This window comes from Nelumbo nucifera, chromosome 1, assembly GCF_055504915.1.
Source record: "Nelumbo nucifera cultivar China Antique chromosome 1, China Antique-T2T, whole genome shotgun sequence".
Lineage (NCBI taxonomy): Eukaryota > Viridiplantae > Streptophyta > Magnoliopsida > Proteales > Nelumbonaceae > Nelumbo > Nelumbo nucifera.
In genome coordinates, this window is record NC_142649.1 from 4,160,367 (window position 1) to 4,173,550 (window position 13,184).

Consider the following 13,184-nt stretch of genomic DNA (forward strand, 5'->3'; position numbering starts at 1 on the left):
TGCAGGTCCCCATTAAGAAAAGCATTTTCACATCAAGTTAGAAGAAGGGCCAAGAGTATGTAGCAGCAAGAGAGAGAAGGATCCGGACTGAGTTCATTTTTGCAACTGGTGCAGGTCTCTAGGTAATCTATGCCATAGGTTTGAGTATACCCTTTTGCAACCAGCCTTGCCTTATACCTTTCTATACTTCCATCCACCTTGTATTTCACTGTATAAACCCATTTGCATCCAATTGCCTCCTTGCCCTCTGGTAGATCCACAATCTCCCACGTCTTAATCTTAATCAAAGCTTCCATTTCTTCCTGTATAGTTGTCTTCCACTCAGGTTTGGAGAGAGCCTCACTGACACCCTTGGGTATAGACACGGAGTCGAGGGAAGAAAGGAAGGCCCGGTAAGAAGGAGAAAGTCCATTGTAGGAAAGATAGTGTGAGATGCAATAAGCAATACACTTTCTCTTCCCTTTTCTGAGTATAATAGGAAGGTCAAGGTCATCTGCAGTGGGGTTAGTGGAATCAATAGGAAGTTAGGAACTAAAACATCAGAGCAAGCGAAAGGCATACCTGGGTCAGTGTTAGCCAAATCTGGAGTCTCCGAGGAATCGATAGTAAGTGATGTGGGTTCTTTTGCTATGGAATCAACCTCCCTATGAAGTCATAGGCACTGTCGTATAAAGCACTGAGAAACAAAACACAAGGGAGGTGGTAAAGTAGGTGACATAGAAGGGTTGAACACTAGAGTGCAGAAGGGGACTGGAACTGGAAGTGGAATAGATTGCTCACTTCCTTCCCCAAAACACACCCCCTGAGAAGAACCCCCCCCCCCCGAAGAAAGTTGTGGACTCAAAAAAGGTGACACCCATAGTAACATACCGATTCCCAGAGGTTGGGTCATAGCAACAATATCCCTTCTGGTTTTCTGCATACCCAAGAAAGACACTTCTTTGCCTTCAGGTCAAGCTTTGAGCGGTGAGGACCAAGAACATGGGCAAAGCAAACACAACCAAATACCTTGAGAGGAATGTGGAACACCTCCCCCTCAGGAAAAAGAAGGTTGAACGGGGTTCGAGCAGTGAGGACCAAGAACTTGGACAAAGCAAACACAACCAAATACCTTGAGAGGAATATGGAACACCTCCCTCTCAGGAAAAAGAAGGCTGAACGGGGTGCAAAATCCAAGAATATGGGAAGGCACCCAATTAATCAGAAAGACTGTTGTGAGAACTACATCACCCCAAAACCGAATTGGGATAGTAGAGGTTATCATCATGCTTCTTGCAATCTCTACAATGTGTCTGTTCTTTCTTTCTGCTACACCATTCTGTTGTGGAGTGTAAGAACAACTGCTTTGATGGATTACTCCATGCTCTGATAGATATGATGCTAGGTTCTTTTCAAAATATTCTTTGGCATTGTCTAACCTGAACACTTTCACTCATACCCCAAACTGCATTAGCACCATCTGATGAAACTGTTAAGTTGACTATTTTTATGTATTGTTGGTTCGGCAGTGTACATGTTAGTTTGTATTGAGTTTTAAGCTGTCTGGTACTGGGACTTTGTTATTGGGCCTAAGTCTGTTTAGTGTTTTAAGCAGTCTGGGTGTCCCATCACTAATCAGGGGCATTCCAAACATTTCATGTAACACTGTATTGTAATCTAATATAAATAATAGTACTGTCGACTGGGTTACTCCGTTCGACATTCTCAACACTTGTTTGCCTTCACCTCTCTTCTACTACTTCAGCTACAATCTTTCAGCAAACATGGTATCAGAGCATTGAGCGGTCTTTTGGTTACAGCCGACGCCAACTCTTCTCTCTTGCTTGCTTTCTCTTCTTTTTTTTCTTCTTGGTTGCTGCAGAAAAACCCTAGGGTTGTCGTAGAACAAAACAGGGTTCGAACCTAGGGTTTCCCTTGGTTGTAGGGCACAAGGGAGGTAAGACCCAAAAGTTGATGCCCTACTAGACTGCTTCTAGTAGTTAGTAGCCATTTGGCTGCTAAGAGAGGTCTGTATAGGACAGACCTAGGTTGAGGACTGATTTCAGCAGTCCTAGTATTGGTCGTAGGGGTGAGCACTCTCTACAGTTGCAGAAGTCGAAGCCCAAGTGAAGTCTGCATAGTGCAGTGGTGGAGAGCTCTCAGTTTCAGTTGCAGAAGTCGAAGCCCAAGTGAAGTCTGCATAATGCAGTGTGGAGAGCTCTCAGTTTCAGGTCAGTTACTTGCTCACAGAATTCTTCTTGGTGCTGTAACTAGTCCACTTCAGGACTGTGACCACTTCGGCTAGTCTGGGACAGTGTTATCTACACAAAGTCTGCATCCAAGATGTCTTCAATATCCGGAGAGGTCTCTTCTAGGGATAACAGACCTAGTGGGAGGTCTTCAAATTTGGAGAACCCGAACCTGCACAGCTTGCAGATTACAAGTGTGTTGCTGGATGAATACAACTTCAGGGAGTGGTCCGTTTTTGCAATGCTTTTTATTACTTCCCGTGAACTCACAGGTTATTTAGATGGGAAGAAGAAGGAACCCGAAGTTGGCAGTGTGGAGTATGCAGTGTGGCGCAAGGAGAATGCCACAGTTATGTCCTGGCTGCTTGCTTCTATGACCCCTCAAGTTGCCAGGACTGTTCAACACTTTCCCACAGCAGCTAAGAATTGGGAAAAAGTGTCAAAAACCTATGGACAGAAGAAAAACAATGCTAGAATTTGCAGGTTGAACCAAGACATTGCTGCTTTAAGGCAAGGGGATATGACAGTTGCAACATATTTTGCAACTATGGAAGGACTGTGGGAATAGCTTGATCACCACTTGATTCTGGATTGGGAGAATGCCAGGGACAAGGAGAGACATGATAAGCAGATTGAAGAGCAGAGCCTTTAAGTTCTTGGCTGGCCTAGACCTAGTGTATGAGGGCATAAGGTCACAAATTCTTGGAAGAGATGAAATGCCCGAGTTACAACATGTTTATTATCTGGTAAGGAGTGAAGAGGTCAGGAGAAAGGACATGCAAGTTGACACTCAGAAGCAACCAGTTGAACAATCTATAGAACATTCAGCCCTGATTTCTACAAATCAAAAGGGGAACAGATATCCAGACAAAAGGCATCTTAAGTGCACTCATTGTGGAGGTGAAAGACATGTAAAAGAAAAGTGTTGGGTCCTGTATCCTCACCTGAAGCCAGCTGCATTGAGAAGAGACAAGAAGGGACAGAAGGGTCAAGCGGCAAGTGGGAACCTTGTCACTAGTAACAAAGGTGATAGCTCACAGAGTATACCAATAGGGGCTTCTTCTTCCATGGGGCAGGTTGCTAATTCCTTCGGAGCTGGTACCTTGGGCTTCACTGCTGAGGAGGTAGAGGTCCTTGGCCGGGCTTTAGCCCGTCTAAGGAGTAACTCTTTTGCTTCCTCCTCTCTTGCCAGATCAGGTATAGTCTCTGCCTTTAGTGAAACTAGTTCTATTGACTCTACGTCTTGGGTTATTGATTCCGGTGCAACTGACCACATGACACATATGTCCTCATTATTCTTTTCATATCACTTGTTGTCTAGTCGGGATAAAATGAGAGTTGTTGACGGGTCTTTCTCCACCATCTCTAGCAAAGGGGTGGTTGACCTAAGCAAGGACCTCTCTCTTAAATCAGTTTTGCATGTTCCTAATCTTACCTCAAACCTTTTGTCTGTTTCAAAACTTACCAAAAATTTGAACTGTAGCATAACGTTTTTTCCTACTCATTGTGTCTTTCAGGACAGATTGACGAGGAGAACAATTGGGAGCGGTCATGAGTATGAAGGCCTCTACTATTTTGATGCAGACATCGGTTCAGCCTTACAAGCATCTGCTGCTAGTAGTCCGGAGAATGTGGAGTCAATAGCTAGGTTGCATCTGTGGCATGCTAGGCCAGGTCATTTACCTTTTTCTTCATTGCAAGTGTTGTTTCCCGAATTGTTTAAGGGCATTTCAAGTCAGAGTTTAGTCTGTGAAGTATGTCAACTATCAAAACAATGTAGAATTGTTTATCTAGTTTCCAGTAATGAAATTAAAGCTCCTTTTGATTTGGTTCATTCTGATGTTTGGGGCCCTTCACCTATTGTTTTTATTGATGGCTTTCGTTACTTTATCAGTTTTATTGATCACTACTCTCGATGCACATGGATCTACCTATTAAAAGGAAGAGATGAAGTGCCACGGATAACCATGGCATTTTGCAAAATGATTGAAACACAATTTGACAAGAAGATTAAGCAATTCCGGTAAGATAATGCTGCTGGATATTTTGAAAAATCCTTGAACTTGTTCATGGAAGATGCTGGCATGCTACATCAATCATCTTGTGCTAATACCCCTCAACAGAATGGGGTTGTTGAGCGCAAGAATAGACATCTATTGGAGACAGCTCGAGCCTTACTATTCCAGCACAAGGTTCCTAAGCACTACTGGTCTCAAGTAGTACTTACTGCATCATATCTGATAAATCGGATGCCATCTAAGGTGTTGGTTATGAAAACCCTTCTCTGTTCTCTGTCCTACCCTTCCAGAATTTCCTCTTCCTCCTAGGGTCTTTGGTTGTGTATGTTTTATACATGTAAAGGATCCAAAGAAGACCAAGTTGGATCCTAGGGCTACGAAAGGAATCTTTTTGGGGTACTCTCCTACACAAAAGGGTTACAAGTGTTATGATCCTGTCACCAAGAGAAAGTATGTCACCAGAGATGTGGTCTTTTTTGAGTCTCAACCCTACTTTCAGTCTTCCCAGAATCCTCTTTAGGGGGAGACTAGTGGGATGAAAGAGGATTCTTATTCTCCCCTCTTTTTTGTTCCTCTATCTGCCTCGGGCCTTCCATCCTCTCCTTCTACTCCTAGTTGTGGCATCCCTGGTGAACCTAGTGAGGCTCCCACTGTGCCTGCTACCTCTCCAGATACTGCAGATGTTCCTGAGGGCTCTAGTAGGCAACAGAAAAGTATAAGAATCACCTACAACAGAAGGAAAAAGGGCCCTCAAACTCATGACAGCAACCAATTGGACTCGGATCAATCTGTCTCCGCAATCCAAGGTAATCCCAACACACATACTTCTGATTTGGATCTTCCTATTGCTCTTTGTAAGCCTATCCGTTCTTGTACTACACGGCACCCCATTGCTGATATTGTTTCTTACTCACGTTTATCTCCATCCTATCACTCCTTTGTGTCTACTCTTTCTTCTGTACATGTTCCTTCTAGGTACTCAGAGGTTGTGTCTGACCCAAGGTGGAAAGAAGCTATGAATGAAGAGATGAAAGCTTTAATGAAAGCAAGGACTTGGGAATTAGTGGATCTGCCATAAGGGAAGAGCACTATCGGGTGCAAGTGGGTGTTCACTGTAAAGCATAGGGAGGATGGGTCCATTGAAAGGTACAAGGCCCGGCTTGTGGCAAAGGGGTTTACTCAAAAAGAAGGGATTGACTACAAAGAAACCTTTGCTCCAGTAGCGAAGCTCAACACAATTCGGGTTTTACTGTCATTAGCAGCAAATTTTTCATGGGAACTCCATCTGCTGGATGTGAAGAATGCCTTCCTAAATGGTGATCTTCATGAAGAGGTATTTATGGACCCTCCACTAGGCTACGACTTTGATAGAAAGGTGTGTAAACTGAGGAAAGCATTATATGGCCTAAAGTAGTCTCCTCGTCCATGGTTTGAGAGGCTTTGTGGGGCCATGAAGAAAGTGGGGTACACTCAGAGTGGTGCAGACCATACCTTGTTCATAAGGAGACAGGATAGCAAACTTACAACACTCATTGTTTATGTGGATGATATGGTGATTACTGGGAATAACCTGGAAGAGATCGAAAGACTAAAGGATTTTTTAGCCTTTGAATTTGAAATCAAAGACTTGGGCCATTTGAGATACTTTCTTGGGATTGAAGATGCTAGATCAAGAGAGGGGATCTATATATGTCAGCGGAAGTATGTACTTGACCTCCTAGAAGAGACAGGCATGATAGGGTGTAGACCAGCAGATACCCCAATAGAACAGAACCATGGTCTACAGGAATCAGTAGGAGAGGACTACTGTGATAAAGAGAGAAACCAAAAATTGGTAGGGAAGCTGATATATCTATATCTCACCCGACCAGATATTGCTTATGCTGTGCACATTGTCAGTCAGCTCATGCACTCTCCAAAGATCCCTCATATGAGAGCAGTTGAAAGGATTCTCAGGTACTTGAAGACTTGCCCAGGAAAGGGAATTCTGTTCAGAAAACACAATAAAATTGAATTGAAGCTTATACTGATGCAAATTGGGCCGGTTCTACTGGGGACAGAAAATCAACTTCAGGATATTGTACATTTGTTGGAGGGAACCTGATTACATGGCGGAGTAAGAAGCAGAATGTGGTTGCTAGATCAAGTGCGGAGGCTGAATATCGAGCTATGGCTCATGGTGTTGCTGAACTTTTGTGGCTTAGGACCCTTCTTGGTGAGCTTGGCATAAAAGCTGAGGGTCCTCTCAGGTTGTACTGTGACAACAAGGCTGCCATCAACATTGCAAATAACCCAATGCAACATGACAGGACAACATATTGAGATTGATCGACATTTTGTTAGAGAGAGAATAGTCTCGGGAGAACTCTGTATTCCTTATACTCCATCCGAGATGCAGATTGCAGATGTGCTGACTAAAGGGTTGGCTGCAACAAAATTCTTGGACCTTCTTGGCAAGCTAAACATGATTGACATCCATGCTTAGCTTGAGGGGGAGTGTTAAGTTGACTGTTTTTATGTATTGTTGGTTCGGCTGATAAGTGTACATGTTAGTTTGTATTGGGTTTTAAGCTGTTAGGTACTGGGCCTTTGTTATTGGGCCCAAGTCTGTTTAGTGTTTTAAGCAGTCTGGGTGTCCCATCACTAATCAGGGGCATTCCAGACATTTCATGTAACACTGTATTGTAATCTACTATAAATAATAGTACTGTCGACTGGGTTACTGAGTTCGATTCTCAACACTTGTTTGCCTTCACCTCTCTTCTACTACTTCAGCTACAATCTTTCAGCAAACAGTGCTCTCACCAGTTCATATTCAGACTTTAACCCTACTAAGAGGGAAGAGCAGACCCACCATCCAACCGCTCTCTGTTGTTGCTGAATCTTGACATCAGATGTAAGGGGGTGATACACATTCAACTCATACTAGCATAATATTCCTCAACACTTTGATTACCCTGTTGCAGATTAAAATACTCTTGGTACAGTTGGTAAACCCTAGTTGTGTTGTCTTGTCCAGAATAAAGCTTCTTTACATGATCCCAAACCTCCTTGGTTGTATCTAAGAAGGCATGAGGTGGTAGTCACACATTTGCAGTTTGCAGATGATATCATCCTATTCTATGAGGGAGATAATCATAAAAATCTGAGTCTTGAAAGAGCTTATAAACTCCTTTGAATCTTTATCATGGTTGAAGGTGAATTGGTGAAAGAATTTTTTAGCAGGTATCAATGTAGAAGTTGAAGATTTGAGTAGTATAGTAGGGATTCTAGGGTGTGACGTCAAACAGTGGAAAATGGAATACCTAGGACTACATCTAGGTGGGAACCCGAGATCAAAAATTTTTTGGAAACCGGTGGTAGAGAGAATGGGAGATTCACTAAAAAGTTGGCCCTTTCAAAGAGGAAATATATCTCATTGGGAAGGAGAATAATTCTGATTAGAGCAACTCTAGCTAACCTTCCAATCTACTTCCTTTCCACTTCCAGGATTCCAGCTAGAATAGCAAGGAATGAGAGAAGGGATCATCTAGTAAAGTGGGAACAATTTAGTAAAGTGAAAGAAAAAGGAGGGTTAAACATAGGGAATCTAATTCTTCAAAATACCTTTCTGCTTAGGAAGTGGCTTTAGAGGTTTCCATTGGAAAGAGACGGGCTGTGGCATAAGATCATTGAAAGCATTCATGGGATGATGGACAATGGCTGGGACGCAAAGGTAGCCCCTTCTTTGACCTCAAGGTCTCCTTGGAAAGCAATTCATGAGGTATACCCAACTTTTATAAACTTTATCAGGTTTGATGTGGGGTGTGGGTCAAGAGTTCTTTTCCTTTTCTGGGGAGATCTATGGATGGCTGGCAATCCTCTCAGTTCCCTTTCCCAAGCCTTTATTTAGTGTCAAACTATAAGCATCAACCTATCTCAAGATTTTTCACCTTCTCTCCTTTTGGCTTGAGTTGGGATTTTGGCTTTAGAAGGGGGTTGAGGAACAATGAATGTGAGCCCCTTATTCTCTTGTTGGATAAACCCAATTTAGCTTTCTTGGTTCAAACTATGGAGGACACTAGAGTCTGGTCTTCATCCCCTGATGGTATCTTTATTTGTGCTTCTTTCTTCTTTTTTTTTTTTTTTTTGATCAGCAAAGAAGGATTAATTTTATTAATTTGAGATAAAACGAAAACAGATTACAATCAACAGAAAAGCACAGTCAGAGCTACATAATGATTTATAATACTGCCCAAAAAAGATGTTGTCTATAAACTCCTTGTTTTGCTAGAGTCAGCCATCCCATTTGCAGTCCTTCTGATACAAGTGAAAGTGGCATTGAGCTCCCTTGCTAAACTTTCGATGTGCTTCTTTCTTCAATTCATTCTTGCAACCTTTAGCAGTGGGGGAGAATTTCCCGGTAAAAGAGATTTGGAGCAAGCCCATACCACCCAAAGTTCAAGCACTATGTTGGGAGGTTTTTTCTTGGGAAGGTGAACACATGTGACATGCTTCAAAAGAGGAGGCCGAATAAATGATTTTCCCCACATGTTTGCTTTCTTTGTTTTGCATATGATGAAACCTTATCCCACTTATTAATCTCTTATCCTTTTGTGCTTTTTATTTGGGAGTCTTTTTGTTCTCTTTTCAGTTGCAGGTGGATATCTCCCTAACCCAGGATGTAATGAGTCTCTTCTGTCCAAACTTAGGCAACCAACAAAGAGAGGCAGATTGCTGTGGAAAGCTGTCAGAGCAGTAGTGGTGTGAAATGTGGACCATTTGGGAGGAAAGAAATGCAAGAATCTTCACTGAGAGGCACAGGTCAAAGGAGGATTTGGCGGAAGTAATAAAAATAAAAGTTGCAAACTGAATAAAAACTCTAGGATCTCTTCCAAAGCTTTACAGTGATAGCTTGGAATGAAGTGGCACACTCCTCTAAAGAAAAGGAATGAAAGATGAAGGATTGGAAGCCCCAGTAGGGGATAAAATAAAGTAAAACTTTGATGGGAGATTGATGGTAAATCTGGGAATGGCAGGTATTGGTGGTGTGCTTAGAGACTCCTCAAGGAGGAAAGTATTGGCTGTTAGACAGTTTTGTATGCCCTTAGCTTCAATCAGAATGATGTACTTTATGAATTTATTGTAAATGAATAAAAGTGCATATTTGATTCATGTTCCCTTGGTATGTTTCTGTTTAATACCCTTAAACTGGACACTTAATGAGACTCATGTTAGTTTAGAATGTTCACGGCCAGTGGGTCGGTCTGGGGAGACCTATCCTGACAAGGCTGACACTGTGGTGCCACCAAGTCGGTTGGGGTAGCCTGTCTCAGCTGCCAGGGTGAGACCCTAGGCACATACAATGTAGGATTAATTGAATCTTTGAACTGGACCAGATTTCTAGTATTGCCCTGGACCTTGGAGATTGATGGGCAAAACTGGAAAGTTACACCCGACCCCTAGACTCGATTATGATACTGCACTAGGTGTCGGATTGGGTTGTCTTTCATATACCAATCAGTGAGATCCTTAGCGGGGGTCAAAACCTGGGTATGTTGGGACAGTCTGAGAATTCATTTGAGTGGGTGATCATAGTGACAGGATCAGCCCCTTTGTCGGACAAAGGTAATGATCGGGGATGCACTCTTACTGATGGAAACCAAGATTACCGGCAGCCGATTTCAATCGTTGAGATTTGTTTTGCAAAGTATATTTTATATAAGATATAAAAGTATATATATTATGGTTTCTAAAGGTTTGCAAGAAGGTTTTAATTCCCGGGATCCATATAAGTAGAGAGTGCAACACTGTTCCTTGCAGCCGAGGGAGAGGTCTTCTCTTGTCGGGCAGTGTATGATCATTATGGGCTGAGAGGTTAAGTGTAAGACCATTGAGGATAATACCTGATGGGCTAATCTTGCATCTGCCCACAGTCCCTGGGTGTTACAAGGTGGCTTAGCCCAGGGACCACTTAGGGTAAGTGTTGGGCCCATAGAGCCCATAAGATGGGTTTCAGGGGGTGCACTATCCATAACAGTGTATTCGGCCAGGCCTTGTAACAAAGGCTGGGCTGAACCCATGTGGCTGATGTGTAGATCAATGTTTGGGTCCCACGCCATACAAGGAAGCCCAACTGGGCAGCAGTTAGGAAGGTTAAGTGAGCACATAAGCTTAATGGGCTTAAAGCCCATTTCGAACTGGGCTATTTAATTAGTCATTTATGGAGCGAATTCTGAGATGGATTAGCAGATAGGATAGAGTCTTGACCCTATCCACTCAGAGAGTCCAGATCTGAATGTGATTCAGATCTAGAAACCTCCTAATGAGATTAGGAGAAAGCTAATCTAATTTTCAGATAAGATAAGGGTTTATCCTTATCACCTAAAGAGAAGGCTGATCCAAATATGATTTGGATAAGCAGCTCTTAATTGGATTAGGTGCTAATCTTTTTAGGTTAACAAAAGAAAGAAGGGGGCGGCAGCTTTTAGAAGATACAGATTCAGATCCTCTTGAGTGCTGAAATCACAAGAAGAGAGAATTCTGCACCCTGCGAATACTCTCTTGCCGCCTCCTTACTGCCGCCGCCATTACCTTCAGTTCGACCTCCTGTTCTTGGGAGAAATCAAAATCTGATCTTGATACCAATCTTTTGGGAAAAGATTGATTGGAGCTGTACTCACAAGCCATCCAGTTGATTCTTGTGAAAGGTCAAGTTCTTTTGGAAGAACATTGCTGATTCTGCTCCATCCTGCACTGCGCCATCTTCAGTGGGAGCAGATTTTGGATCCTTCCTTGGGCGTGAACACCTCCATTGGGAGATACTGTTTCTCCGTATCAGGTACATCCTCCCTCCCACTCCTTTTGGTTCAGATCTGGTTTGGTTCATGGTTCAAGATTGATCCTTGAAAAATATGTTTTTCTAAATAGGGAATGCGATTCCCAGATGAAGGGAGAGAAAAAATTTTGAAATTCACCCCCTTCATTGGCTATATACTCGGGATCTTTAGGGGTAGGGGACTCACTGAAAGCTGAACTATTTGCACTGCTACAAGGATTAAAATTTGCTAAGCAATCAAATTTTAGAAATATGAAAGTTGAAGGAGATTCAAAATTGGTTATTTCTTGGGGGAGAGCCTGACAAGGGACTTGAATGTTTCCTTTACATGGACAAGGACAGCTAATGGAATGGCCGACACTCTAGCCAAGCAGGGGGTATTTAGGCAGCAAATGTTTTGGGCTCTGTTGTAATTTTGTATTTGGGCATTGTTGTTTCAGGTTTTGTTTTGAGGGTGATTGGATACCCATTCTGTTGTAACTTGCCTTTTCACTTATAATATAATTAAACTTTTTTTGCTGATCAAAAAAAAAAAACATTGGTACAAAATCCACTGTTCAAGGGTAACAATATTTGTCAATTTTATTCTTTCACATATTGCAATAAACTTGTCATCTTGCAATATATACATTTTCTCATAAATTCAAACAAGGAGGGGAAGGGGGAAGAGAAATAGAGAAGAAATGAGAAATAAAAACACCTGATGCTTTTCCTTCCATCTTGGAAAAAAGCTAGTCCCCAGCAGTTGGAACAAGTGGTCCCTCATTTCATCATTAGTAACCAACAAGCATTTATAATTAACAGCAGCATATAGCCAATACCTAAAATACCAAAAAAAAGAAACTCTTTTAGGGTCAATACCAAATTACTAACTACAAAGAATAGGGGAAAGACAAACTTATAATTGTATGGCTAGCTGTAATGACTCTTCCATGGCATTAAATCAGAATATGAAAAGGTGCAACTTTAGGATTAGTCATTCTACATAGTATTACTAAAGAGAGGTATATATGTAATTGCTTCATTCTTAATGTGATCAAGTGCAAATTAAACCCTGGCCAACTGGGAGATTAATCTTTTTCTCCCAATCAACAGTTGGGTCATCTTCTTTGTGGCTGTTTTTCTCTTGTTCTCTCCTGCACACAAGATTACCGTATCAAATCTTGTTGTTTTATTTCATGGTACCAGACCAGGCCCTGCAGTAGGTCTCAAATTTTCTCCTTCTCTCTTCTCTTCCCTTCTCTTGTTTCTTATTCTCTTGTGGTGATCTCTCTTTCCTTGGGCTGCTGAGAACCAAATATCTCAGCTCTTTTTGCTGAGAACCAAATATCTCATATACTTTCATTTAAGTTGTTGTTATTCAACTTTGTAAGACATCTTCCTAGCATCTAATGAGATAAAATCCGAATATATTTCACCCAGAAAATTTGCAGCAGATTGCTTGCTTGATTTCCATCTTTTCTAGCCCAATTTTCTACTTCCGTTTAGGTGATGTCTACTGAAAAAGTCGCTAGAACACATCTGTTAGGCTTGTTCTCTACATTAAGAAGCCAGCTGATATGGCATATAATGGCTCAAGATAGGACTATGTAAATATAATATAGTTTGGGGCTAGTGGGAGCTAGAAAGCTAAGGGGTTTCCAGCACATTATTATTCTTCTACATTATTCTTTTATATAATTAACAAATTTCCTGACTGCTACCAATAAAAAAATGTGGTTATGATTTATTATCGGCAGTTTTCTAAAAAGTGTACCTCAGGCACCCTTATGACAGGCAAGGCTCATTTTGTGAGGTATGCCTTACCCGAACTAATTTGTGCCTCATCCAATTTAAGTGAACTAACCTTGAATTTGATGTTGAATTTGACTATGTGATTTACTATTTTGTAGGATGTATCTGTGATGCTTAGAGTTTAAATAGTTTAGCTTATGTAGGACTTGAACAAACAAGTATAAAGTTTATGATGACAACGTGATATTGCACCCAATGGAGTTAATAGACTTTTTGAAATATTGCATTTCCTTAAGAATTTAGATATACATATTTTTGTATGTCAAGATTTTCTTTTCATTTTTATTTTTTATTTCTTGATACCTCCAAAGAAGATACTAGGCATTG

The 13,184-nt window shown here is 41.6% G+C and overlaps 1 protein-coding gene across 8 annotated transcripts in view; it reads right to left on the bottom strand.

The window, feature by feature from the left end:
• The window catches only part of LOC104605255 (proteinaceous RNase P 1, chloroplastic/mitochondrial-like), a 78,531-nt gene that overhangs the window by 33,664 nt on the left and 31,683 nt on the right, over nt 1-13,184 (bottom strand). For 5 of the 8 annotated variants that reach the window (XM_088896289.1, XM_088896287.1, XM_088896290.1 and 2 more), the window contains exon 4: nt 11,764-11,884. The exons of the other annotated variants lie outside the window; for them this stretch is intronic. In XM_088896289.1, coding sequence (XP_088752415.1) covers nt 11,764-11,884 — 121 coding nt within the window. The remainder of the gene's footprint in view (nt 1-11,763; nt 11,885-13,184) is intronic. 8 annotated transcript variants of the gene reach the window in all.